The sequence below is a fragment of the Odontesthes bonariensis genome, chromosome 4, assembly GCF_027942865.1.
Source record: "Odontesthes bonariensis isolate fOdoBon6 chromosome 4, fOdoBon6.hap1, whole genome shotgun sequence".
Classification (NCBI taxonomy): domain Eukaryota; kingdom Metazoa; phylum Chordata; class Actinopteri; order Atheriniformes; family Atherinopsidae; genus Odontesthes; species Odontesthes bonariensis.
In genome coordinates, this window is record NC_134509.1 from 31153493 (window position 1) to 31181452 (window position 27960).

The following is a 27960-nucleotide window of genomic DNA, read 5'->3' on the forward strand; positions in this document are numbered from 1 at the left end:
CGTCTAACTTGAAACAAGTGACAAGCAGCACGTCGGCTTAAGTCAGATCATTTTTAGTGGCTTTGAAAATGTAGAAATGATTGGAAATTCATGTCCTGCTGCTGTATCCACAAGAGGCAAAAATCTAAAAAGGGATCAGTTCCATGATCAGAAATTCTCTGATATCTAAGATACTATCATGAGAATTGTGAGTAATTAATAAGGGAACTACGAAACGAGGAAGAAGTGATGAAGGAACCGTTATGAAACGAGACTGAACCCATCAAAAACTTCTGGATGATTTCAAAAGAGGAAACACAACGTGACATAATTTTAATGCCTTTAAGGATTTAATTACCGCGTTGCTCTACCATGCGCAAAAGATGGGTACGTCGGAGGTTGCTTGTCTTGATTTTCACCTTCTTCATAATTGTCTACGTGGATTTTCAACTACGCACGAACAGCTTTACCATACTAAATGCTGGTCACCCTCCATCAACTGCTGCGCTCCGCAGCTCCATCCAGCAGGTTCTCTCCGCCGCCAAGGACGCGCAGAGTTGGGTTTACAACAGGAGCAGCGGCAGCAAATCACAACTTAATGACAAGAGTAGAGGGCACTGGGTCTCTGAGGGTGCACATGTCACTCAGCCCAAACTGAAGCTGGAGGACATTTACATCGCAGTGAAAACCACCGGGAGGTTCCACAAGACGCGGCTTGCGCTTCTTTTGGAGACTTGGATCTCCAAGACCAAGGCGCATGTAAGTGTTTGTTGGAAAATATTTAACTTCAGCCATACATCCACAGAATTCAACTAAAAACAAAATAACCCGCGTGAAACACAATCAGTAGCACAATATTATCGCACCTGATATTTCTATGAACAACCATGTGATCTCGGGGGAAAACTTTTGATAAAAGAGGAGCTATTTTGTCACTTCATTGAACTTAAAGTCTTGTTTTAAAGAAACTGACTTAGATAAAGTGATAATAATGATAAAGGTGCATTATGTTGGTATGTCTCAATTAACATAAAGTACTTTCTACTTTTATGTACAATTGGCTAAATAAACAGTCAGACAGACTGTTAGTTCATACCAGGGCTCATGAACTCATAATAACTCAACATTTCATGCATTTATTTGATGGAAAGATCAACCACGTGACGTCCTGTGGGCCTAATGATCATTTGAAACTGTTTGTCAATTAACTGCTGGAAGGAATGTATAAAATATTAAAACTTAGGTCATATTAAAGATGGAAAGATTCCATTTTCGGTCTTGCTATCAGTTCAGCCAAATGTCCTAAACATTGAGGGAGTTTTCAAAGTAGCAAATGCTACCGCCAAGACTTTGCAATGGTTTAGTTTGGTTTGTTGGCTGTGGTGAGGATGAGATCATGCAGTGAGTTTTTGAGGCTCAGTGAGAAAGTAACAAACCTGTTGGAAAGCCATGTCTTTGGGGTATCTGGGATTCAGTTTGAAAGGTTTGGCTGCACATCATCTGAGATTTTAAGGGTTGTAGTACAAAGCTGGAGTGCAAAATTTCAGACAGCTGTGGCACAAATTGATAAGTAACAAAGTCCAAAACAGCATTTCCCTGTGCGTCAGGTTGTTCTCTTTGTCTCTCTTTCACACACACTTACATTCTCCTTGGCCGCTCGGTGAGGTTATCCAGCTATATCTATGCATGTCAAAACACTTTACCAGGAACATCTGTTTGTCTCATAGTCTACACCTCTAATCTGCAGCAGTTTGATTTGTCCAGTCTGGCTAAAAATCAAATGAGTTAATCCCTGGAAACAATACATGCAATTTTAATTTGGAGTTGCTGGCCTTGAAATCATCACTGACTTATGAGGTTGGCTGTACTGATATACAGACACAGAACAGGGCTTATTCAGAAAGAAACAGCGGAACACTTAAGGGGAAATGGCACAAGTTGGCTGTTTTTTAAACTATCGTTTACATCAGTGTAGATCAAATATTCTCTGAACTGTAGATCTCATTCCAATGTGCTCTCAGAATTTAGTTGACCTTATTTAATACCATGTTGTGATCATGAAATCACTTTGAAAACAACAACAAAAACAAAAAAACTAAATGAAACTAATGACAAGGCATAGATCATCTCACTTCCTGTGTTCTGCCTCACAGAACAGAAAAACTGGTCAAATGAACAAGGATTTCAAGAAAAGTTTTGTTTTTTTTACTGAAAGAGGAAGGTACCTACTGATAATGTCTTCCTCTTTTTCACTGCAAATGCAAAACAGAAGATCGTTCATTTTCTCGGCTTTATGCCTTTAGGCCAGTTTTTGTATCTGAGAAATGTTCACACAAAAACGTAGTCACACAAAGACACAAGCATAGATGCAGCAACAGGAGAAAACACACGCAGAGACACAGGAAGCTGTGCAGGCAGGTTGTCTTGGCTGAGAGGAAGCAACCTCTGTGTAGTGACTTCGTTAACAATACTGAAAAGGAAGCTGGTCATAGAACAGGAAGTGGAGAGGCAGACTGGAACAGAATGAACCGCATCATACTTACATCAGTCCACACACATGGAGACTTTCCAGCAGACTTGGCACTTGCTGCCACCATATATACTGCAGTTGCTGAGGGTTTAGGGCTAGAAAAAGGATCGTAGTGACACAAACTGTCCCTTAACAACACCCTCTTTGCTGCCCTGGAACAGTACATATGCATCTACTGTACATATATTCCTCAACAAGATAAAGCTAATGGCACCATGCTAAGAGGGTTTTTATTTTAATTTTAATTTTATAGCAATCCTTGTATGATACAATGATGTTGAACATGTATATATTTACCACTGTTTTAGTTCCATATGTTGCTATGCAAAACATTAAACACAAAACAAATGTTAGATTTTCATATTTTGTAGAAAGGAATTGAAGGAAATTTAATTTTGGTGCAGAGATAAAGTCTCTAGAGTCACTAGAACTCATCGCTCATGATCCTGGATATCAACATGAATTTTGACCAGTGAATTCAGACTTCTGGAGACATTGGGTCTGAACCAAAATGCCTCCAGACCACTATGGCTATATCATTATACTTGTTTAAGATTACAACCCAATTTCCTAAAAAGTTGGCATACTGTGAAAAAACAGAATGCAACAATTCTCATTAACATCCAAATGTTATGTTTGATTTAAAGTAAGACACATGAAATGTTATTTTCCTTGAAAAATATGATTTAAATTTGTTACTAAAAAAGGGGGCCGGCATCGAGCAGTAGACCATAGCAACAAGACAAACAAATGTCACACACGCGGGGGAATCCTTAGGCAAGGCAAAGCAAGGCAATTTTATTTGTAGAGCACAATTCGTATAACCTGACTCACGTCATCTGGCTGCGTTCACCAACTACACGCGGGGGCGTTGCCTTTCCTCAGAGGGCGGGAGTCAGGTAACAATTCGTACACAAGGCAATTCAAAGTGCTTTACAGCTACATAAAATCACAAGAAGGCAATGAAATCATTAAAAAAAAAAAAAACATAAAAAATAATCATTAATTAATTAATTTAAAAGTGAAGAGTTCAGATAAAATACTTTCAGGTGTCATATGCACAGCAAAACAGAACTGTTTTCAGCCTGGACTTAAACATTGTCAGAGTTGAGGCCTGTCCAAAGGCTGTTCCAGATTTTAGGAGCATAAAACTGAAACACAGCCTCACCTTACAGAGATACATTGCAGTCATTTTCTGTTGCAGCATTGTACAAATCTTACTTAATGGTCTTTTAAAAGTGAAAAGAAACATGAGATTGATGCATTATTGACCGACCTCGGGGAAACTTCCTCCATAACTCTGTTTACAGGCTGTGAGTCTGCACTTTATAATTTTCGGCCCTCTGCCCAGGCTGACGGATTTCAGTGCGTGATTTAGTTTGACTTATGACCAGAGTAGAGGAAACTTATTGTTATGGCAGCTTTTCCTCAAGGGGATTTCGCAGCGTAGTTGGTGGTGGTCGTTGTGGTGAATTGTGATCAGGAGGACTGATCCAGGTATCTCATTACTCCTCTTCCTTGTGGAGGAAGGGAAGAACTATATCTTTTTAAAAAAAGACCAAATGAAAGATCCAGAGAATTTTTTAAGTTGCTGAGTGCAAGAGGGGGAATTAAGATCACTGCTGGATGAACTTCAGCGGTACAATAAAACATTGTAGGTTACTTAAGAATAGATGTAGCTTTTCTTTAACTCAGAGGAGAACATGTCACAATAGTAATGGTGGTGTGCATTTACTTTAGGTACATAAAGGCTTGCACCGTCACCTCAAAATAGTTGAATATATGTACACATTTGCACAAAACAAGACAGAGAAAGATCTATTTTATATAGGGAAACATGTAAAGCTACTCTATACCAATGCTTAAAATGAGCACAGTGTTTTAATGTCAAATAAATGCTAGCAAAGCAGTTCAAACTAAACATTAGTGATAACTGGATTATTACGTAAAATGATTTGTTACAGTTATAACCCAGGTTACTTTATGTAATCACAGAGTCAAATATTAGCCAAATCAAAGACTAAGCTTGTAAAGGCAGTTTTTTCACCCCCATAGTGTGAGTTTATGACAACATAGAGGGATACTGAATGTATGTACTTGCATGCTTGTTGGACCCACAGACATAATGCATCTTGTATCCCCTTAATTGATTTTATTTTATTCTATCTCTTCTTTCTTTCTTTTTTGTTTAAAATTTAAATCATGCCCTTTATTTCTACTGTTTTAATGTATCTGTAAAGCACTTTGAATCGCCTTGTAGTTGAATTGTGCTATACAAATAAACTTGCCTTGCCTTGCCTTGCCTTGCCTTAATTGTTACCTTAAATCTGACTTGAAGATGAACAAACTCATAAATCTGGATGATATGATAGGTCTGTCGTCCTCTGCTGGCCAGTAGCTAAACAGGCCCTTTTTCTGGTGTTTTAAACCATTGGAAGTTTATGAAAGTGGGCATTTGTTTATCACCTAAATACTAAGTTTCTGTTAAAAATGTTTAATAGTAATTTTTGCTTCTCCTCAAATCTCCATCCTAACCCTGTCATGAAAAAAAGAAAGACAAACCTGCTCAGATATGACTGATGGCTGGTTGATGGGAGGATCAACAGTTTGAGGAAGTTACAGATGGATGAAAAGATACAAAAGAGCTAAACTTTTTATTATCTTGTATTCCTGCCAAAACCCTTGATCAGTTCCCTTGAACAAAACGATTAGTTAATGTTTATTTAATCTAATGGTCGATTTGTCCCCCTCTGGGGTTATTTAAATGCCTTGTTGTAATAGAGAGTCAAGCACGAAGTATGGTTCAACCTGAGAGGCTGTGGAGATAGAGCTGCTTATTCAAATCATTGGTGCAAACCAATTCAGTCTCTGTTACTCGTAGACCATACAGATTAGTATCTTCCAAATGAAGTGTTTGCTGGATTTTCTTGGTTCAGAATACCAAGGAAGTGTTTTTATTTTGTTTGAGTCCTCATAAAGCTCTGACATACAAAGAGAATGGGAGATAATGATAAGATTATAGATATGTTCTTCATCTGAAGATTTCAATACCTGGGATTTTTATTTCAAAATGGTCTGATATATAAAACCTTAGAGCTGAATGATGGTGTCGTTTTTTTTCTTTTACATGACTGTAGATGCAAATTATGATTATTAATTGACTTTAATTGTTTTTTTTTTATCTCTCCGGGTACTCCGGCTTCCTCCCACTGTCCAAAAACATGCATGTTAGGTTAATTGGTGTCTCTAAAATTGTCCTTAGGAGTGAGTGTGAACGTGTGTGCGGTCGTTTGTCTGGTTTGTCTCTGTGTGGCCCTGTAATGGACTGGCGGTCTGTCCGGGGTGTACCCCGCCTCTCGCCCATTGACCGCTGGGCAGTGGTGGAGGAAGTACTGAAGTGTAGTACTTAAGTAAAAGTATAAATACCCAGCAAAATATATACTTAAGTAAAAGTAGAAGTACTGCATCAAAAATCCTATAAGTAAAAGTCATAAGTACTGACTTTTAAATTTACTTTAAGTATTAAAAGTAAAAGTACTCGCGCTATTGGTTGTCTTTCAATGTCTAGGCCATTTTGATGAAGAATGCAGGTATAGCTACTGGTAATACTTAAGCCTCTACAGAAGTCACTGTTAGTAAAAACTATAAGCAACATTGAAGCTATCAGAGCCACCTGAAAACATATTTTTGTGTAGGCAACGTAATGGCGAAACTGCATTTATAAAATGTAACGAGTAACAACACATATTGTAGAAATGTAGTGGAGTAGAAAGTATAGATAATAGCTGCAAAATGTAATGGAGTAAAAGTCGAAAGTATGCATTATTATTTTTACTTAAGTAAAGTACAAATACGGAAAAATTTACTTAAGTACAGTAACGACGTAAAAATACTCCGTTACATTCCACCACTGCCGCTGGGATAGGCTCCAGCCCCCCCGCGACCCGACCGACGGATTAAGCTGGTATAGAAAATGGATGGATGGATGTTTGTTTTGAGGACACACACATATCCACCTAATGAGCTTTGCAGTTTCATACCACCAGGTGTCAGTATTCCACTACAGATCAATGTGTTTATCTGTCTGTCTTCCTGGTTGAATGGCTGCAGACACAGCTGTGATGGCAGGGACACACAGTAAAGAGTGAGTGTGTGGGATTTAGATTTATTATCTGGCAGAGACTAGATTGGCTCAGCCATGTAGTGCTCCATTGATTGCTGCTGACTGTAGATGTGTTTTTGTGTATGTGTTGCGTACATGTTACATATTGTCAGTGGACAATCTTGCTATTGTCAAACTGAATCTGTTCCATCGGAAATTATATCAATACAGTGAGTATATGATTTGTTTGTGTGTTTATTCAAAAGCCTAAGCATCATTTTTTTTTTCTGTTTGTGTGTCCGGGTGTGTATAGACATTTATTTTCACAGACATAGAGGATGAGGACTTAAGTTCACAAGGTAAGCATATCTAATTCACACACAAAGTCAGAAATTCAGACAAATCTCACATATTATCTTGGTTGTCTGAAGTCCTCTTAGCCCAAATTAACACAACAACATGACTGTCACAGTGCACAAAGGCAGGCTCATAGTAATTTTCTGTGCAGTACCCCCCGCCCCCCTATACAGACTGCTTATACAGCTTTGTTATTTAGCATTGCACATACTGCTTGCAGTGATGCAGCAGCAGATTTCCCGCTTGACATCCACTTTAATGCTTCAAACAGGCTTCTCATTTCCCGCCTGCTTCTCATTCTGTTTCACCAGTTGATGTGGCAGCTAATGAATGGTCAATTTAAACACTAAGTGCATGGCAGACCTTATCATCCTACATCTGAGACTGACTATGGGTAAATGGGAGCACGTCCCTGCAGACAGGATTCAAGAGCTTGTGGAAGCTGTTGTTGCAAAAATATTGATATGCATAGATTTGGAGCTCAGCTATCACATTTGAGTCATATCTTGGTGCCAACATATATACTTACTGCTCCCCACTCCTTATTTTTCCACTGAATATCACTCTTGATTGACCTGATTGACTTGATTGTATGAATTTTACTCTTTTCATCCCTTTTCTTTCCCTGCAACCCTTTTTTGGCTATCTCCCATCTCCATTCCTTGTCTACATTTGTTACTCTGCTTCATAGACTCAATATTGCTCAAGCAGGACAGAAAATTAGAAAGATATTGGATCATAGAAAATTGCTTAATCCTTCTAATCAGTAACCGTGTTGGAATACCTTTTGTCTGTAAACCCCGCTCCCGTCTCCCTATCTCTCTCTCTCTCTGTGCAGGTTATAACATGGCTGTAACTGGCTGTCACTCAGATCACAGTCAGCAAGCTCTGTCTTGCAAGATGTCTGCTGAGTACGATGGATTTATGGCCTCAAACAAGAGGTGAGACAGACTACAATCCATCTATGGTGCTTACACTGGATTTAAAGATTGGAACATGAGGGACATGAGCAGATGGGGACATAAGGCCATAGTTTGAGTGGAAAGATATCAAAGAAGTAAATAATCTTAAGTCCAAACAACCGGTCAACAGCACTCTAAGCTTTTAATCGAGTGAAACAAAAATATTGACTGAAGATTTTACTCAAAGATTCGTGAAAATAAGCTTTTTTGAATGAGTTTTGAGTTGTTTAGTTTTCGTTTGAGGATCTACCAGGCCAGACTGAAAATGGCCCAATGGCCCGGTTCATTAGCTAATTCTGTGATTAAACTGTAATTGAACCACAGAGGCTTACATCTTTTTTTGTTGTTGTTGTTTCTAATGGAGTTCATCTGGGGTCCGTTTCACAAAGCAGGTTCAACAAACTCTGAGTCTATTCCTGAACTCTGAGTTGATCTACTCTGAGATAGAAAACTGAGTTTTCAGTTCCAGAAACGCTGATTTGAGTGAGTTTAATCAACTCTGAGTAGGTTCACCTTGAGTTTTGCCTGTGCGCCACAACTTTAAAAAGCCAGCATCAATGGAACCCCGATTCGACGAGTCACCAGTGTAACGGGGAAGAGGAGGGGCTACGTTTTTCACCAACCTCCATCCATTATCTATACCGCTGAATCCGTCAGTCGGGTCGCGGGGGGGCTGGAGCCTATCCCAGCAGTCAATGGGCGAGAGGCGGGGTACACCCCGGACAGACCGCCAGTCCATTACAGGGCCACATAGAGACATACGAGACAAACAACCATGCACGCTCACACTCACTCCTAAGGACAATTTAGAGATGCCAATCAACCTAACATGCATGATTTTTTGGACAGTGGGAGGAAGCCGGAGTACCCGGAGAGAACCCACGCATACACGGGGAGAACATGCAAACTCCACACAGAAAGGCCCCAGCTGGGTGTTGAACCTGGAACCTTCTTGCTGTGAGGCAACGGTGCTAACCACCACACCACCGTGCAGCCCTTTTCACCAACCTCGAATTGGAAATCTTAATGCACTCATACGGCGAGTTTCAACACGTTTTTAGAAATAAGTGCAACACCGCTGCAGCTACAAAAGTGTAAGTTTAAATGTAGTCCTTTTGCAATCACAATAATATTACAGGGGAAAACTGCTTGAATGGGAACCCATTCATTTATTTCATTTAGGTGCAATCCCGCGGGGGAGAAGCGCACTTGGCAGCAGTTTAAGATGAAATATAAAAACATTGTTCAAACAGGTGAGACCTCGGCATGGAGGTTCCTCATTTTGATCATGTTTTACACTGTAAAATAAATATTAAGTGGCTATTTGATTGTGCAGTTATTTTATCCCCAACATAATGCTGTTTTCACACACATAAACTATGTCTTCTCATCTCTATCATGTTCTGTTAAATAATAAAGTCTATTTAAACTAACACAGACTTCCACTGAGCCAACAGAAAGAAGGCAGATGCCCGTAAAACGGGTGGTGCCCAGCACCGCCACCTCTAACGGAAGGCCAGTGGCTGAGGGAATCCACCCCCAAGAGACAAGTGTCTTTATAAAATATAATAGGCCTAAAGATATCTTTTTTAAGCCGATTCATACACATATTTATTTGTCTTTTTTTTCTTTTGTCCCAACAAAATTCTGATGGTGCCGCTCAAAAAGATAATTGTCTGTAAATGCAAAAACATCTATGCACGGTCTGATAACTCTCATGAGGAATATTTAATTCTCTGCGCAATAATGCTGCACCTTCATCCATGGGATCGTTGTCAAAAGGACATGCCATGTTCGTGAAAAAAGTCGCCTCCTACTGTGCCTAATGGACTTCTAGAAGTAGAAGAACTCGCTCTGCTGACTGAATGAATGAGGAAATCAAATGGCGTGTGTGGCTGAAAGAGGGCGGAGACAGAAAGAAACTCGAGGTTTCTTGAATAAAACCTGGTCCCGACCAGGACAGGTTCATAGAGTCTGTTACTATGGTAACTGACCGAGAGGTTAAGTTACCTCTCTTTGTGACACAGGCTTGAGTTACCCCTCTTTCTCGGGGTTGAGTTACCTCCCTTTGTGAGACGGAAAACTCAGAGTTTCCCTCATTTCAGGGTTAACAAACTCAGAGTTTTCACTAAACCTGCTTCGTGAAACGGACCTCAGGGCCCCAACAGCTGTCTACAACACCTTGTAGCAACACCCTAGGAAGCTGTGATCTGCTCCAAGCTAAAAAATTACTCTCAGTTGCAGTTGAATTATATGCTAGCACTTTTACTTTCATATATTCAGCATGCTCACTGCTTGTGGCTGCCATAACATATACTGGAAATGGGTTAAATATTTTTTCTTTGTGAAAAAATACTTTGAAACTCAACAGCTTGTGTTGAGTAGTGTGACTAAGGCACTGGCAACTGTCTTATCATAAAGATGGCAGAGAAAATAAAAGAGTGTGTTTAGTTTGGTTCCAAGGCCAACTAAGAAACGTGTCCAAGTATTTGGACTGTTTGATTTGGAAGGAAGTCATTTGCATTGCTGGGGAGCCGTTAGGTTGGCATGGGAAGCAAGTTTGGAATGAGGCCTTGACATCGTGTCCAGTTATTAATATGACAGAAAAAAACTCAAACAGCATGATTACTGAGAGTAAAGCAGCGAAAATCACGATGCGAGCACAAGCGGAAATTCGGACCGAAAAGGCTTTAAACTAGGAGCAGCTTTGTGATTATATATTCTAAATTCAGTGTTTTCTTAGATCTAAAATATCCACACTTGACGACATGTGAAGACAGCTAAGTTAACAACCTCCATGAGTTCCCACATGAAAGAGGTTTTCTACTTTAGGTGATAAAACCAAGTTCCATTATGGATGCAGTGTGTAGAAAAGGTGTTGCTCTGGTTATGGTTAAATAGAGCTTAAACACCAAAGTCACTTTCCTCATGATGTGCACATTTGGTTGAAGAAATCTATTTAAACACTGGCTTAACAGGTACTTAAATCAGTATGTGAGAGAGACACTAGGATCTCTTTAGTATCATTTGTCAGCATGCAGTTTTATATATGCGCATTTGACAAGACTTTATAGAGGTGTGTTCGATTACTTGGACATTTTAAATTGATGCCATGAGACTATAGATAAATGATGTCTGCTGGTGGTGTCTTTATCAGAGGACTTGTTGCCATGGTAGCCAATAAAATGGAACAGAGGCTTGTTGCAGAAGAGAGAGGTTTGCCATCTAACATGTGGCTTACATGTTTTTTAGATTTATTAATTTTTTTTACAGCTTTGATGCCTTAACTGAAGCAAGCAATTTTTGTGCTGCAACCTGAAAAGAAAAAAAAGTTAAGCAAAAGTGTAACTGTTACAGCCACACACATGATATCAAATCTATCCATGGAACTTAACTCCAGCCTGGTTTTGGTTTTATTAGCTTACCTCTTCTCTAATGTGAACTTATTGGTTGTTGATTGATGTGGATGTAGATCACTACCCTTTAAAAGCTTAAAACGTACTGACATGACAAGATTTGCCGAAAGGTTTTCTTGTGTTATAAGATACAGAAATACACTCTCCGGCTAATGATGCTGAACAATTTAGTTGGAGCTCTCATACAGAAGATGGGGGGGGGGGGATAATGATTCAGCTGAAATTTAATATTGAATTTCAACTTTGGAAAAGATTTAAATATTTAATCTAAGATGATTTTCTCCCCTTTTAAATTAGCCTGCTAACTACAGAATGTCTCAGAAGTGACAGAAATGATTGAAACAGTCACTGGATGAAAATGTCAGTATCTGAGTAAGTGAAATTCCCCTTCATGGGAAATGAAGGGGTGAAGGCACATGTTTGTCTGTATCAAGGACTGAAAACGTCTGATTCTTCTCACTACTGTCAGCAGCGTCTGTAATCGAAATGGTCTGCACTCTTCAGGTCAGGGCACTGTGAGAGCTCTCTGAAGTTTTTATTTCTGGACACAGTGTTAAGCAACCACAAAGAATGTGGAGACAAAGACATAATCATTGGCTTAACCATGTGGTGAATCAGGTTTGTTGACAAGGACACTTTTCATGTGGATATGAGCTCTTGCTTTGTGCTTGTTGAGTCTATGTCTGCTGAAACTGAATATATCATCAAGTCTGCATAAAGTATATGAGTCTGAGAGTCCATAATTACAGTATCTTAATGGGAATGTGCATGGTGCAGACAGGCTTTCAGATGGTGCCAGGTGTCTATTCAATGCTTATCTGTCTTTCTGATTAAGAGAAAAACTCAAATTCAGAAAATTACCTTCCTAATACATTTTAGGAATCTGTAGAAATAGTGTCAGTGATTTAGTTGTGAAATGGATGTGGAAACAACAGTAAAAGTTACTTTAAAAAAGTTTCAACACTGACTTGATTCATGACTTGGTTAAGGCAAGCCTTTGGGGGCTATTGCAAGAATGGAACCAACTAAGAGGAAAATTGGTGTTTAAATCTCCGATCTTGTTGGTGGCAACCATAATAAAAGAGGACTGGGATGGAAATAAGAAAAACAACAGACTATTAAGACAGACACCAGAACTAAATCAAAGTGCATTTTTTTTCTACTTCCTTCCGTTTCTTCTCAGGTGGTTTTGTCATGTAGATGATGATAACTACGTGAACCCCGCAGCCCTCCTCTCTCTGCTCTCGGACTTCCCTCAGGATGGCGACATCTATGTGGGAAAACCGAGTCTGGACAAACCCATTACTGCTCATGAACTGCTGGAAGGAAACACAACGGTACCAATCCATGGTTTTGATTTATTTACTCACTCCTTAGCTTTTTTTTGGTTTCTGGAAGATTCAGATTCAGCTCTGAAGCTTCCCTGAGCTTTGTTTTCCAGAGACTGAATATACAAAGGAATTTTTTACTCTCATCTCATCAAAAACGATACAGTAAAAGCCCAAAAACAACTTTACTGGATATTCAAAAACTGAGCTATGTAACAAGATGATAAAAAAAAGAAGCGGTGCACAATGGTCAATGGTTGAAATTCATTAATGTAAGCTGATAATACTTTATTGCAGAGAGACCCCACAAAGTACAATATTGTCTTTGTTGTGGTTCAGCAGATTTATTTTTTCTTGCTCCTCTGCCACCTGAGATTTTTTGCTTTCTTTTTACATTTTCTGTCCTTCCTTCCCTGACCCCCCTAATACAGAGCCGCTAAGTAATTTGCAATTTTCATTCGTCAAAATACTTTTTATTCATCAATTTTTTTTAAGTAATTTAGATCTTTTTTTTTTCTTTCATTACATATATTTATTTTGTGTCAATGTTTGTGCACATTAACAAACTAAAACCATCTATGTTGTGGAGAGGATGGTTGCGTTTTCACATTTTTGGCACTCACCACAAATATTTTTAGTAACAAATTGGAAGGTTTTCAATTATTTAATCCAGCGACCCTTGAAAGTCCACAATTTAATCAATTTAATGTAAGATCAAGTTCAGCTTGAAATGACTGCACAATTTCAAATACTCCTATGTTTCTAAAACAATCAGCACATTTACCGCACATCACACAAGAAATACATGATTTCCTGTGTCGGTCCAACCGAAAATGGACTTTTAAAATGCATATAAAAATGTTAATCTGACCAAGATGCTAAAAGGAAAAAATTAAGCTGCTCAAAATAGGGCTAACACACCCAGATAATGCTGTTTGGGGATTGAATAACTCCTGCATGTATATGCTCCCAGAGACTCAAAAAGTGCTAAGGGCTTGTAGAAACAGCACCAAGCTGTGTAAGTATAGATTGTCCGAACAAATTCCTAATAAAGCTGCTCTTATTCATATTTTGTTTTGTTTATTTTGTCAAAAAGATGAAAGCGTCAGAAAATTGTGTTTGAAAAGCAGCTCACAAAGACTACATGTCAACTTTCGGTGGCTTAAACCATTTCCTGACTGCCGTTCAGCTCTGCTAAAATCCTGATTATTTTTTTTAAGCTGATAAAAATAACCTTTCAAGTGATTTACAGACAACGTCAGCATGGTGAATTTGGCTATACGTTTGATGACCTCCAACAGAAAGATTTGATCCCATATTAACAATATCATTCATTAAATTTTCTTACCCCCTGCTGCGTCCTGTGAGCCGAGTTCCAGCCTCGTTTTGGCGTTGATGAAAGTAGTCCGGCTAGTTGGCTGGGGCCACAAAAATAAAGCGTTTTGCTTCTCAGAACAATATGCGTTCAAAAGAGTAATACATTTGCATCACAAAATCGTTCTCCAGAAAAAGTCAGACCTCATAATTGCTTGGCGCTATTTTTTCTCCCTTCATATCACTGCGTGCTGCCACCTGCCGACAGCCGCGCCTGTTACGGTGTTTACTGCTCAGAAGCAGGGGACTGCTCGGTCTGCACTTCGGTCTGCACGGTCTACACAGCCCGTAGTGATACGAAGGGAGAGAGAAAATAGAGTCAGCATCTTCCACAAAAACTGTTTGTGGCGCAGACCAACTTTTTCAATGTATTTCTGATGGTCATCATTACTCAGAAAAACCTTTGAAGCATACCAGCAAAGTTTCTGGTGCCTGAGATAAGAAAAGTAATATAGTCTGTCATCGATTGATGGCGATGACAGTCTAAAGCACAATCCAACACTTTTTGTTAAACACTCTCGCTACCAGAAGGTGGAAAAAAGTTCCTCATTGCAGGTTTAAGTGAAGATCACCATGACAAATAGGAATGTTGGTCAAAACTACAAAGAATCATTCAGTTGCCTTCCTTTTTCATTCTCATTATTCTACACCTGGTCCTTCTTTCCCTTTTTTTTTTCTCTGCCAGGGACACTAAAGAGCAGTAAAACAAAGCTAAGGTTTGCTTGTATTGGTTTTCTGCCAAACTGTAGCTTAGCCAGGCTGACCACCATCATTTAAAATCCATAAAATCCACATTTAGCACCATTTTTCATTGGTGCAGAAGGTTGAAAAAGGTGAATACAATTAAGTTAGTGGATTAATGAGTAGTGAGTGAAGCTACACAAAGTGTGTAGCTTTTGCTCAGCTAAGGAGTGTTTATGAGAGATTGGTGTCTTGTTTGAACACACATACAGACAAAAGAGTTTCCTGAATGCTCATACTGGTGCATGCCTGTGATGTGTGTGTATAGGCCACCAAGTTCACAGAGTTAAGACTTTTATTGCGTTAAAGTGCTGCCTAATTCCTGTAAGCTCTCTGCACTTTTCAATCTCTCCCGTTCATTTCTTGAAATTACTCTCTTCATCTCCCTTGTGTCACTCTCTGCTCTGATTGCATCCATTGATATTGAAAAACAGATCCTTATTAGTCTTCGCTTCCTGTTTTCCTTCTCTCTTCCATCTGCTCCCATTTTCTTCAAGAGAAAATAAAAACAAATGTCAGGCTCCTCTCAGTCTCCTCTTTTCCTTTTCTTATGTCTCGCTGCCCGTCTTTTTCAATTTCCTGTCACTATTGTGAGGCAGCGAGAAGAATAAGAGGAGAAAAGGGAACAAGAAAGCAAAGGAATGGAAAGAATGCATGAAAGGATAGAAAGGGGGTTTCAAGAGAAAGAGAAAGGATGGAAAATGTTAGGAAATAAGACAAGATCCACAAGAAGGAAAGAAGAAAAAATGTAGAGGCATTACAGATTGCATATGATAGAAAAAGGTAAGGAAATGAACTACAACCCCAATTACAAAGAAGTCGGGATGCTGTATGGGACGTACAATGCAAATAAAAACCGAATGCAACCATCTCTCATAAAACAAGTGAAACACGTTTTTAATTGAGTAATAGGAAAAATGTGTAATAAAAGAAAGAATAAGGAAGTAGAAGAAGACTAAAAACACCAAATGATGACTGAAAAAAATCAAGACAAGAAATATTCAGTAAGGGAGAAGGAAGGCAAAGAAATCTCTCACACACACTTATTGAATACACAACCATAACACCGCATTTATTTTTGTATGATATACAGAAGGATCTAAAATAAGACATTATCTACCTGAGAAATGGGATAGAAATAGAGGAGAGACATATTACTCGTAAAAAGCTGGTTTGGAAAGAACTGAGCACTGAACGCAAATTGTTGAAACGTTAGTCAGCGACAGGGGCACCTTTTTTCTTTTCTACATTTCTTCAGATTTATGTGAGTGTGTGTGAGACAAAGTACCAGTATTTCACATATTAGTAACACCCAACCGAGTGTTTGAGTAGCTTTATGTGTCTGCGTTTACAGATGTAGTTTTTAATTTCCTCTAACCCATAGGAGGATGATGTCTTTATGCATGTATCTCCACCTTTATGTTGGATGCTGTGTGTTTCCTGTGTGTATGTAAGATGGGTGGAGTTAGGAGTTAACATCCATCCCTTTAAATGCAAAATGCGCTTTAATTGAAGGCCAGACAACTTGAAAGTCAACACGACACTGTTAAACTTTTTATGTTAAACTATGAAATAACAGAACAGCAGTTTTTTGTAAAAGAAAATAAAAGTGTTTCAACAGAGAGTACTTGTGGAAAGAGCAGCTCTTAAGCCTTCAAGTGGACGTTTTGCTCATCTGTGTTTGACTGACACTTTAGAGTCCGAGTTGTACCTCCTGACACTAAATTGCTGGTGCAAACAACCACAGCAAGTTGCCACAGCAGTGATCATTTTCCGCTTCACCGACTGTTACATGTAACGCAGTGGTGGATGATGTTGTATCAGAAGTTAAGCTTTCCCTTTTGTATGTGTGTGAGTTTTTGTCGGAGCCTCTGAACATTAGCATTCGTAGTCTATTTGTGTTAGGCAGTGCTTAGTGCACCTACTTTCTGTCTTTCTTTGTATTTGCATGTATTGAAATAATTGATAATTGTGTGTGTGTGCGTGTGTGTGTGTGTGTTGTCAGAAAAAAGTACAGTTCTGGTTCGCTACAGGAGGAGCAGGTTTCTGTCTGAGTCAAAGGCTGGCAGGAAAGATGTCTCCATGGGCGAGGTAACACTAATTTACATACCTATGTATTTAAGTGTACTTTGACGTCAGTGTGACTCAAATGCCAGCATGACTCAAATGTCAGCAAGAGTGTTAAAGACAGAGCTTATTTGCTATTATCAGATACACTGAAATACATTTTTTGCAAGTTTTAGCCCATTTGCTTCAAGCTCCTTTTGCCTGGTGTAGATTTCCAAGTTTTTCACTTAATTAAGTGCACAGTTTTTAGACTGAGTTCATATGTCTAGCAGCTACATCTTTCTTAGTTCTGACACTGGAAATTCACTCAAAACCTGCTTGAAAAATAGCAGGTAATCCATCACACTGAACATTTTATAATATACTTTTTTAACCTACTTAATGGTTGGCCAGTGATACAGGTAAGACTAAGATTTAAGTTAAAAAAAGATCAAACATTTTTGCTATTCTGAATCTAATTAAATAGTTTTTCCTCCATTTTAATGCAAATTTCAGTCCTCTCCAAGAGCTTTCAAAGAGCTAATGGCTGCCCAGGGCTACATGTTAGGGAATCAGATGCAAAATTTATGGTAGACTTTTGAAAAGGTCAGCATGGAGATTCGTCATTTAATGGCTAATAGGTCATGACATGCAAATTCACCAATAATGTCCCTATAGAGGAAAAAGTTGGGAATTTTTAAAACCTTTTCTTTCTTTCATTCTTCCTTTTTTCTTACATATACGTTTCCCCTCAGTAGAATATACTTTAAAAGTCATACTTTGTGATCATTTGTGACGACTTTGACGATGAAAGAACCGCGCAGTGTTGTGAGGAATTTAAAGGAATACAAAAAAAACAAGTGAATGTGTGTTGTGTGAGTTTCAGAGGCTCCCAGTTTGAGCGGACATCGGCCACAATCCGTCTCCCTGACGACTGTACGGTGGGCTTCATTGTGGAGAAGAGACTGGGCATCTCCATGGTCCACTGTCCATTGTTCCATTCACACCTCGAAAACCTGCTTCTCATAAGCCAAAGGAGCATACCACAGCAGGTATTATTACACATGTACATAAACAAAAAAATATATTCATTTTCCCTGCCTCTAATTGTGTTTATTCTCTGCAGGTGACACTCAGCTATGGGGTATTTGAGAACAAGATGAACAGCATTGAAGTGAAAGGAAGCTTCTCTAAGGAGGAGGACCCCTCCAGGTTTGGGTTCTCCTTTCTTTAATTTGCAAACGAGCAGATATGAACAATGCAATCTTTCTCAAATTGGCCTGTTTAGTCTTCTACAGCTTCTGGTAGCAGCTGTCTGATGTGGATGCACACAGCCGCAGACAAATCGTGCATTTTTAGATTTGCTTCCTCATGTGAGTGAAACTGTTAAACTTCCTGTAACTTCTGTATAGTAATATAAATATTTTTTTTACAAATTTATACAAAAAAATAAGCTATAAATCGATTTGGAAGCTCAGCCTTAAGCTTGGCATATCCTTTATCGCTCTCGTTCTCTGAGAGTTTAAATCAACACAATGGATCTTTTGAAAAGGACACTAGCGTAAATATTCTCATTTTCTGTTTCATGTTTGTGTCTTTTCTATTACACTTGAATGAGTTGAATTGCTCTTCTTCACCTGATTAAAAAATAAAACGTTAATCAAGGTGAAAGAAATCAAATTTTGACCAAAATATTTAATATTTAAAGATCTGTGGGTTATGTGTATTTTTCACTCCTTAGATCAGATGTTTGTTTATGAGAACCTTCTTCAAGTAATCCCCAGCTCTCAGTTTTACTCCTCACGTGACCAGAATTGAAAACGTGACACCCAGTCGCTCTAGTTCATCTTGTGATCTCTCCTCAAAAATAAAATCTTTATGATGTGAGACAGTGGAAGTACCGATCATCTCTCCCAGCCTCCATGTGGAGTTTTAAGGGAGCAAGTCAAATGTTTATCTACGTGTACAAACATGACAAGATGTAGATATTAGATATAGAATATTAAAATAAGACATCCTAAATAAAAGTTGAAATCATAAGTGACAGAAAACTAATTACTCTAAATCTTAAAGGTGAAATATGTTTCTTTAAGTAAATTATGAAATTGTTTTCATCTTAGTCGTGTAAAAAATAAAGCAAGTTTTTTTTCACTTGTAAAGTTTTATGTATCAGGACAGAATAGAATAATCTGGACCTTACCAGGTAAAAAACAGGATAAAAACCACAGATAAAATATTACACTGTGACATTATTTTGCAAATATTAACCTTAAAAAGCAGAAACAGTGTGTTTAAAAACAGCCCGACTGCTTCCATAGAAATTAGGGGGGTAAGTAGCAGCCAGGTGCTGGTGATCAAAAACATCACTGAGTTGACCAAAAGCTCTTCTGTGTACTAAGGTATACTTGAATCATACATGAGACCATCCATGTGACAGCTAAAGCTTGGCCCAAATTGGATCATACAACAGGGCATTGATCCCAAGTACAACAACAAATCTTCAACAGCCTAAATGGTTGAAAAAGAAATCAAGTTGTTGCAAAGGACCAGTCACAGTCCAGATCTGAACCTGATTGAAATGCTGTGATGGGGCCCTAAAGAGAGCTGTGCATAAAGAAAATGCCTGCAAAACTCAGTGTGTGAATGAAGCAACGCTGTAAAAAAGAGTTGACCCAAATCTCTCCTCGACGATGTGAGACTGATAGTGTCATACAGAAAATGATTACTTCAAGGTATTGCTGTTTAAGGTGGTTGGACAAGCCGTAGAATCATGGGCTGTACTTGGTGTTTCTCACACTGGCTCACACTGTGTTTTGGCTTGATGTAATCAGTCAATTATTGTTGTTCATCTGAGATTTGATTTACCTAATTATATTATAGATTATGTATATAATACATATCCTGATATTAAAACTTAAGATGGTGTGCTTTCATTTTTACATGACTGTATATAATTGAATGCCAAATGCAACACAAGGCAACCTTGTTCCAGCCAAAAGTACAATAGCATTAATGTGTAGAATGCTGCCTTCCTTTGACTGTTTGGGGTATGTAGCGTTGTACAAAATAAAACTCTAGAGTCTGGCCTTTGCTCACACAGGCCTAATAATGTGTTTATAGTCAGGCCACAAAACTTTTTCCCCCCGATCCTGAAGGAGTCCCACTTAAACCAGAGAAGTAATAGCGATAGTGACTGAAAGACTGAGATAAAAGAAATGAGAAGCCAAAATGGGCTTGCCCCAAAGGGTGGATGGGCTCCCCCCTTTGGCAAGTGTAAAGTGTTGTAAATGTCAGAGTGGGTATTTGGAATTATAGCAACAATCAGCCCTGAGATCATTTAGGCTATCTGATAGACTGATGCTTACGCTGCTTCTTGAAACTCTTCCCAACTTTCAACCCCAAGCTATCCACAATACCCAAACTGTATATGTGTGAATATTGCCTTAGGATGAGGAGCTCAGTCATCTGGGAGAGGTTTAAAGTCCTGTCGCTGCCTTTCCACATCGAAAGAAACTAGTTGAGGTGGTTCAGGCATCTGAGCAGGATGCCTTCCAGGTAGAATCCTACCTGGAGAAGTCCTAGAAGCAGACCTGGAGAGATTATATTTCTTGAGTGGGTCAGTGGTGAGGAGAGAGAGGTCTAGAGAACTTAATTTTTAACTCATTACTCTGCTTTCTACTACAGGTTTAAGACTGTCCACTGCATCCTGTATCCTCTCACCAGTTGGTGTCCTTGAGTATCTAATAGAAGACTACAATGCCTTAGATACGGCAAGTATCCTGTTGGGTGAAACACTAATCCTGGATGTTATCTAAATGCAGAGAAAAATTATGTCCTTAGGTGGAACAGTTTGAGGCAGAGAAAAACAAAGCAGGAGAAGCACGAAATCAGGCTGAATGTTCAGCAGCAAAAGGTGATTTCCCACAACTGGTAAACCATGGATTACCTGCTTTCACAGTTAACGCTTGGACACTGACGAACATGGGATTCAAAATGAACTTTGATTGGGAAGTACTGGAAATAGATACTTTCTCCTGTTTATCACTGTGTTTAAATCATTATGTTACATGCAGAAAACAGCGACTTTTTGTGTCTTTACTACTGAATAATTTAATTGATTTGGTGTTTTTTTTTCTGTGAGCCTGAAGCACTTAAAATAAGGGAGACTAATAACATTTTTACTGAAATTTTGTTCTTTTGTTGACAAAAGCCAAATAAAATTTTCCTCACATTTAAAAAAAGAAAGAAGGTTAAATGTATGTTTTCATCTTTCTGTTTCTTAGTAATAATTTAAAGTTACTGATGATTAAACTGTTAGTAAGTTGCACTTACGGGGCAGGAATTACAGGTGGTGCTGAATTTATTTGAGCTTTTATAGACTGATTGGGCATAGTCCTCTGTGTGTTTGCTGCTATGAAGGGGAAGCTGTCCTTGCACCTACAGCTTGAAATCTGCACACATTGAACCGTCTTGACACACATCTCCCTCCTAAGCCAAAGCTCTCAGCCTCCCGTTTCTCTCTTCTTACCTCCGTCCTCCACCCCTCCACCCCTCCACCCCTCCACCCCTCCACCTGTCTTCTTCCCCGGCTCCTCCTTCCTCAGTCTTGCTGTTTACTTAGCGCTGTCCATGATTGTTGTGCTCCTCGAAGGCCATGACTGCAAGTAAATGACACTTCCACTCATCCCTTTTTGTCTCAGTTGCATTTGATCATTTATTTATGCCTCAGATTTAAACAACAAACCACAAGTATGAAGAAGATCACAACTGACATGCCTGAAACCTGAAAAACAGCTCATATTTGCAGAAAAATCTCATCAAGCTGGACAGATCCTGTTCAGAATACAAATGTCACTACGATTTGCACACAGTTGAATGTTCGTGGAGGGCTAAAAGGCTGTGGCCACGTGCAGAGTGCCTGCAGAGAGATGACACTGCGCTGCTGGGTTTCCGTGGTTTGCTTGTTTGGTGGGAATCAAGTTGTGATGAATACAAATACGCTGTTGAAAGCGTCTGGATCTGACCTTCCCTGCAGAAGAATATAGGAAGTAGGAATGACTGTGTGGCTTAATACATCCTATTGAGAATACTTGGACCAATCTTTTTGGAGTAAATAATAAGTGAACAGAAAGTTCAGTAAAAATGTGAAATCAATTTACTGCAGTGGTTACAGGGCAAGGAATGTTTTTCATACTGATCGTGGTATATTGTTTAATAAATGAAACACAAAATGTTAAACATGTTTTGGAAGATGTGACCATTGAGTAGCTCACCAAAGGTACTACAGTTAGATTTTCAGGAGGTCAGGAAAGATGGTCCATCTGAAAAATTCAAGGAAGTGCCAGTTGAAAAGGAAAGGAAATTTTTGTCAGGATCAATTGATCCTGCTTTTATTTTCATTTTATTGCTCCTGTTGTTATTTACAATTGACACAGCATACCAATGTTCTTTGAGCATTTGAGATTGGTTGAACATTGTAAATAAGACAACCTGCAAATGAACCTTTAGTCTCTCTTTATCTGACTACTTTAAGGAGTAACCTTATGATTGATTGGTGTTTGTTGCATCAACATTTTAGCTCTGTGTTGGTTTGCTCTGCTCTAGGTTTATCAGAATATTCCTAATAGTCTAAAATATCAAAACCAAGGGTGTAGGTGTAACCATCAAACTTTAACCCTCACATGTTTTTGTAAAAATCAGAACAAGAATATGGCTTAAGGTATCAATATTGCTCATATTGATTTAATCTCCCTGGACTCCAACCGGGTTTTTACCTTTTTGCACATATTAGCCGCTTTCGGACAGACCGTTCTAAGAAAGTAGTTATCAGAACTACCCTCCTTGAATTTCGTTCTGATAACTATCCTTCCCCAGCGGAACTGTTTCAGTCTGCATTCGCACATGAGTCGGGACCTGATAGGGACTGATGCGCCGCGCGCAGCCGTCTGCTTCAGTGACGTGTTAAGCCTGATTTATGCTTCAGGCGCAAAGCGTCTGACGCTCGGACGCAGAGCCTCTGCGAGCGTCAAAATCTTGACCACTCCCCCACGCAGAGGCTCTGCGCGCGTTGTCGTGCACCTCAGAAAAATCCTGACTACACGTCGGACGCACGCAGACCACCAACGGAAGTGCGCAGACAAAAGCGGCTGTGATTGGTCCTCGGTGTGCCTTTCCGGTTGTCTGTGTGGCTTCCTCCTTTGCATTTCGCCAACTCCAATAAAAGAAGCTGTTCTTCTTCGATGTCGAGCAACTCCAGATCCATATCTTGCATACTTTTTTTTTTTTTTGAAAAATAAACACTTCCGCCGGCGCCGCCGAAAGTTCTCGTCACCACCCACCGAAATTCTCGCGAGGGGAAACCTGCTGTGCGTCCCGAGAAATTCCAGACCGAGGTTGCAGAACCATAACATGAAAAGTGGTTCGCGACCAGAGCAAAGCAATACGTCAAGACGATAGACGCAGAAGTATAATCCACCCTTTAGCCGTTAGCCGTTAGCCGTTTAGCGCTACATTCAAACCCAAAACAAAACGGTAAAAGTAAGGAGAGTAGAAAAAACACCACCAAGAAGCTAATATGGAGAGCGGGGAGGCCACTGTGTTTATGGTCTGCATGATGGTGATATTAATCATGGACAATCACATCAGGCGTCTAATATCGAGGCTGGAAGAGCTCACAGAGAGAGTCAGGAGATGATACTTTTTTATTTCATGAAGGAAGAAAGGAGAGCAGCGCACTGCAGACAAAGGAGACCAGTGTAAGTTTAACTTATTAAACACCCGCCGGGAAACATTTTAGCCGTGATAGCATGGCATGGGGCGTAGCTACGGACCACCAAACACCTCTGTCAGATTAGTTCTATAGAACTATGAAAAGACCCGACCTTGGAGAAGGAGCTAAATAGTTATAGGAACTAAGGGAGATAGCCCCGAGTTCCTGTATGTCCGAACACGGGAGAAAACGGCCCCGCGGATTAAAAGGTTATTAGAACTGCCAAAGGTTCCTACAGTCCGAAAGCGGCTATTGATACTAAATGAGAGCCTGTTTTAAACATATCTAATTACAGTCACAGAGTAACTTCCTAAGTTCAAGTTGTATATCCAGTTTGATTTCTACTGAAAAAGTCAAAGTTTACTAAATGACATACAGTTCCCCACATACTATTTGTCATGTCTGTGGCTTTTTGCCATGTTTTTAGTTTGTGTTTAGTTCTTAGTTTTTACCATGTCTTTGTTTTAGGTCCAGGTTGTTATTTTAGTTCTGCCTTGCCATGCCATCAGCCTCACTTGCCTCACCTGTCTTTTCCCCATCAGCTGCACTCAATCCCTAATCACCCTCCACAGTATTTAGTTTCCAGGTTCCCTCATTGTTTTGTGAGATCCTAACCTGTCAACATCCTCCATGCCACGACCAAGTTAAGTGGTTTTCTCCATGCTATGTCAAGTGTTTTGTCTTGTCAAGTAATTATCCCACAGTTTAGGTTTTTTGAATCCGGCTCAGCCGTGCTTTTTGTTTGAACTTTGTGTTTTTGAAAATAAATCAAGTTTGCTTTTTGAATTTCCGCATCCGCGTCCTTTCACACCCACTCAAACTGACACTATTTCTCTAAGATGAAGACTTTTAGCAGGAGTAAGCAAGTGGGGTTCGGAAATTAGGTGCGGGCGTAATGGCTAATCATTTCCAAACATCTTATCATAAAATTGCAAGTTAATTAACACATTATCTCAAGACAACTGACAGATTTCTTGTGATCACAATTTAATTAACAAATTCTCCCCAGATAACACATTGTTATATGTGTTTCTTTCATTTCATGCTTTCTGCATTTGATTTATTTCTGATAAAATCCTTTAATTCTAATGAATCTGTTGGAACAGAAATGAATAGGCTTGAATGCCAGTGCTGGAAACAGAATGCTTTAACTTTAAGATTGTGCATTTAATTCTTGTTTTGAATTTGGTGTCAACTAATAAGCAAGCTTTCAATGAAAATTAAATACAGAAGGATAATCATGATGATTTATAGTTATTAATCAAGTAAAGGGTGCAATCCTCTAACAGACCTTTAGCGGTTCTAAGAGACTTTCAAACACTCTGGATGCACATCTTGCATATTCTCTCTTGAATTGTTTTAGAGTGGGAGATATGAGGTGCCACCAGGGACATAAATCAGAATTAACTTCCATATACACATGTGAAATTAAACTCTTCCACATACTATACTCAAAACCTTGCACAAACATTAGTAAAAAGTTCTCACATGAACTAGTGAACACATTTACCTCTTATATAACCTACTCAAAAGCTCTCATACACACTACTGAAAAGCTTTCATATATACTAGTGAAAAGCTTTACCTTTCATATATACTAGTAAAAACCTCTCATATACATATGTCAAACCTCTCATACACATATGTCAAACCTCTCATATACATATGTCAAACCTCTCATACACATATGTCAAACCTCTCATACACACATGTCAAACCTCTCATACACACATGTCAAACCTCTCATACACACATGTCAAACCTCTCATACACACATGTCAAACCTCTCATACACATATGTCAAACCTCTCATACACATATGTCAAACCTGTCATATACATATGTCAAACCTCTCATACACACATGTCAAACCTCTCATACACACATGTCAAACCTCTCATACACACATGTCAAACCTCTCATACACATATGTCAAACCTCTCATACACATATGTCAAACTTTTCATACACACATGTCAAACCTCTCATACACACATGTCAAACCTCTCATACACATATGTCAAACCTCTCATACACACATGTCAAACCTCTCATACACACATGTCAAACCTCTCATACACATTTGTCAAACCTCTCATACACACATGTCAAACCTCTCATACACATATGTCAAACCTCTCATACACACATGTCAAACCTCTCATACACACATGTCAAACCTCTCATACACATATGTCAAACCTCTCATACACATATGTCAAACCTCTCATACACATATGTCAAACCTCTCATACACATATGTCAAACCTCTCATACACATATGTCAAACCTCTCATACAGATTTGTCAAACCTCTCATACACATATGTCAAACCTCTCATACACATATGTCAAACCTCTCATACACATATGTCAAACCTCTCATATACATATGTCAAACCTCTCATATACATATGTCAAATCTCTCATACACATATGTCAAACCTCTCATATACATATGTCAAACCTCTCATACACATATGTCAAACCTCTCATATACATATGTCAAACCTCTCATACACATATGTCAAACCTCTCATACACATATGTCAAACCTCTCATATACATATGTCAAACCTCTCATACACATATGTCAAACCTCTCATATACATATGTCAAACCTCTCATATACATATGTCAAACCTCTCATACACATATGTCAAACCTCTCATATACATATGTCAAACCTCTCATATACATATGTCAAACCTCTCATACACATATGTCAAACCTCTCATACACATATGTCAAACCTCTCATATACTCTCATATTCAGTTCTCAGACAATTCACCAGTGAGTGGAGGTCATTACAAACAAGAAAGATCAGAAGAAGTTTTGTTCAACTTTAGCCGTAATGATCGATCAGTAATACATTGACAGAGGTTAATTAGCAGCCTTTCTTTTAGAAACTGCTCTATCGATTCAATCATTTTTTTTCACAAATGAGAATTAGAATCTGCAGCTATGTTTATGATTTTGAGAGAATATATTATAGCTGTTAACTTGAGCATTCTAACTATAGTTCTAACTGTCACACCGCGGTGAGGTCAAGGGTTTTTTTTGTCTCGTCTCCATGCCGTGTCTCATCATTTCCTGTTTTATTTTGAAATATTAACTCTCCCTCTCATTTCAGGTCACTTGCCTTTCCTCTCGTGTTCCAGTCTGATTGTCTTATGAATGATTCCACCTGTTCTCTAGTATCCCTGTCACATATGTCAAACCTCGATCAGGACCCTGTCAAATGCTACAAGGCTTGGGCAGCAACCGATCACTTCAACTCCAGCTCCGGACTCGGTGGATAGCCGCTTAGCATCTCTTTTTCTGTCCTGCCAGGGCAGCATGTCTTTGCCAGCTGCAGGGTCTCCGTTGAAGCCAAAATAAAGTTGAGTAATGCTGCTGTTTGTGTGCGGTATTCAGCGGGTGGCTGAGCAATTGTTGTTTATTTTATTTCATAAAATACCGGCAGGAGATTGCACAGAATGCACGAAGCTAACCAGAATGACTTCTGTTTAAAACTACAACTCCCGGTTTAATAAAACACCTTCCTGTTTCAACTGAAATGCCTCCCGTTTCAACTGAAATCCACAAATATTTGACGTATGTGTATGAGAGGTTTGACATATGTGTATGAGAGGTTTGACATATGTGTATGAGAGGTTTGACATATGTATATGAGAGGTTTGACATATGTTGACATATGTGTATGAGAGGTTTGACATATGTGTATGAGAGGTTTGACATATGTGTATGAGAGGTTTAACATATGTATATGAGAGGTTTGACATGTGAATATGAGAGGTTTGACATATGTGTATGAGAGGTTTGACATATGTGTATGAGAGGTTTGACATATGTGTATGAGAGGTTTGACATATGTATATGAGAGGTTTGACATATGTATATGAGAGGTTTGACATATGTAAATGAGAGGTTTGACATATGTGTATGAGAGGTTTGACATATTTATATGAGAGGTTTTTACTAGTATATATGAAAGGTAAAGCTTTTCACTAGTATATATGAAAGCTTTTCAGTAGTGTGTATGAGAGCTTTTGAGTAGGTTATATAAGAGGTAAATGTGTTCACTAGTTTATGTTTAAGTTAAGTTTTCACTAGTGTTTGTGCAAGGTTTTGAGTATAGTATGTGGAAGAGTTTAATTTCACATGTGTATATGGAAGTTAATTCTGATTAACAGATCGAAGGGAAGGTAAGGTGTTGGTACCACCGAAAAAGACATAACGTTGAGAACTCAACCGGTGGAACACGCAGCCGATTGGACGATTACTAAACGAAGCAATTTGGCATCAGACTGAAGTGGGTTATGAGCTGTTGATGAAGAGATGAACAGAAAATGA

General features: G+C 39.0%; 1 protein-coding gene across 2 annotated transcripts; it reads left to right on the forward strand.

Moving 5' to 3' along the window:
* mfng (MFNG O-fucosylpeptide 3-beta-N-acetylglucosaminyltransferase) lies at positions 1-27164 on the forward strand. Of its 2 annotated transcripts, XM_075463955.1 has the most exons (9): positions 1-738; positions 6925-6970; positions 7807-7909; positions 12530-12683; positions 16795-16880; positions 17722-17887; positions 17962-18047; positions 20520-20605; positions 26738-27164. In XM_075463955.1, exons 1-8 carry the CDS (start codon positions 352-354, stop codon positions 20569-20571), a joined length of 1080 nt encoding a protein of 359 aa, XP_075320070.1. In that variant the 5' UTR covers positions 1-351; the 3' UTR covers positions 20572-20605; positions 26738-27164. The 2 variants fall into 2 exon arrangements, with proteins under 2 accessions (XP_075320070.1, XP_075320069.1); XM_075463954.1 differs by lacking the exon at positions 26738-27164 and having other exon boundaries at positions 20520-24390.
* The last annotated feature ends 796 nt before the right edge of the window (positions 27165-27960 follow it).

Excerpts from the sequence above, each read along its gene's own strand:
- mfng (XM_075463955.1), top strand. The coding sequence starts at position 352 with ATGCGCAAAAGATGGGTACGTCGGAGGTTGCTTGTCTTGATTTTCACC. Across the intron at positions 739-6,924 it reads TCTCCAAGACCAAGGCGCAT|ACATTTATTTTCACAGACAT; the intron begins GTAAGTGTTTGT and ends GGGTGTGTATAG. Across the intron at positions 17,888-17,961 it reads AAAGGAGCATACCACAGCAG|GTGACACTCAGCTATGGGGT; the intron begins GTATTATTACAC and ends TATTCTCTGCAG.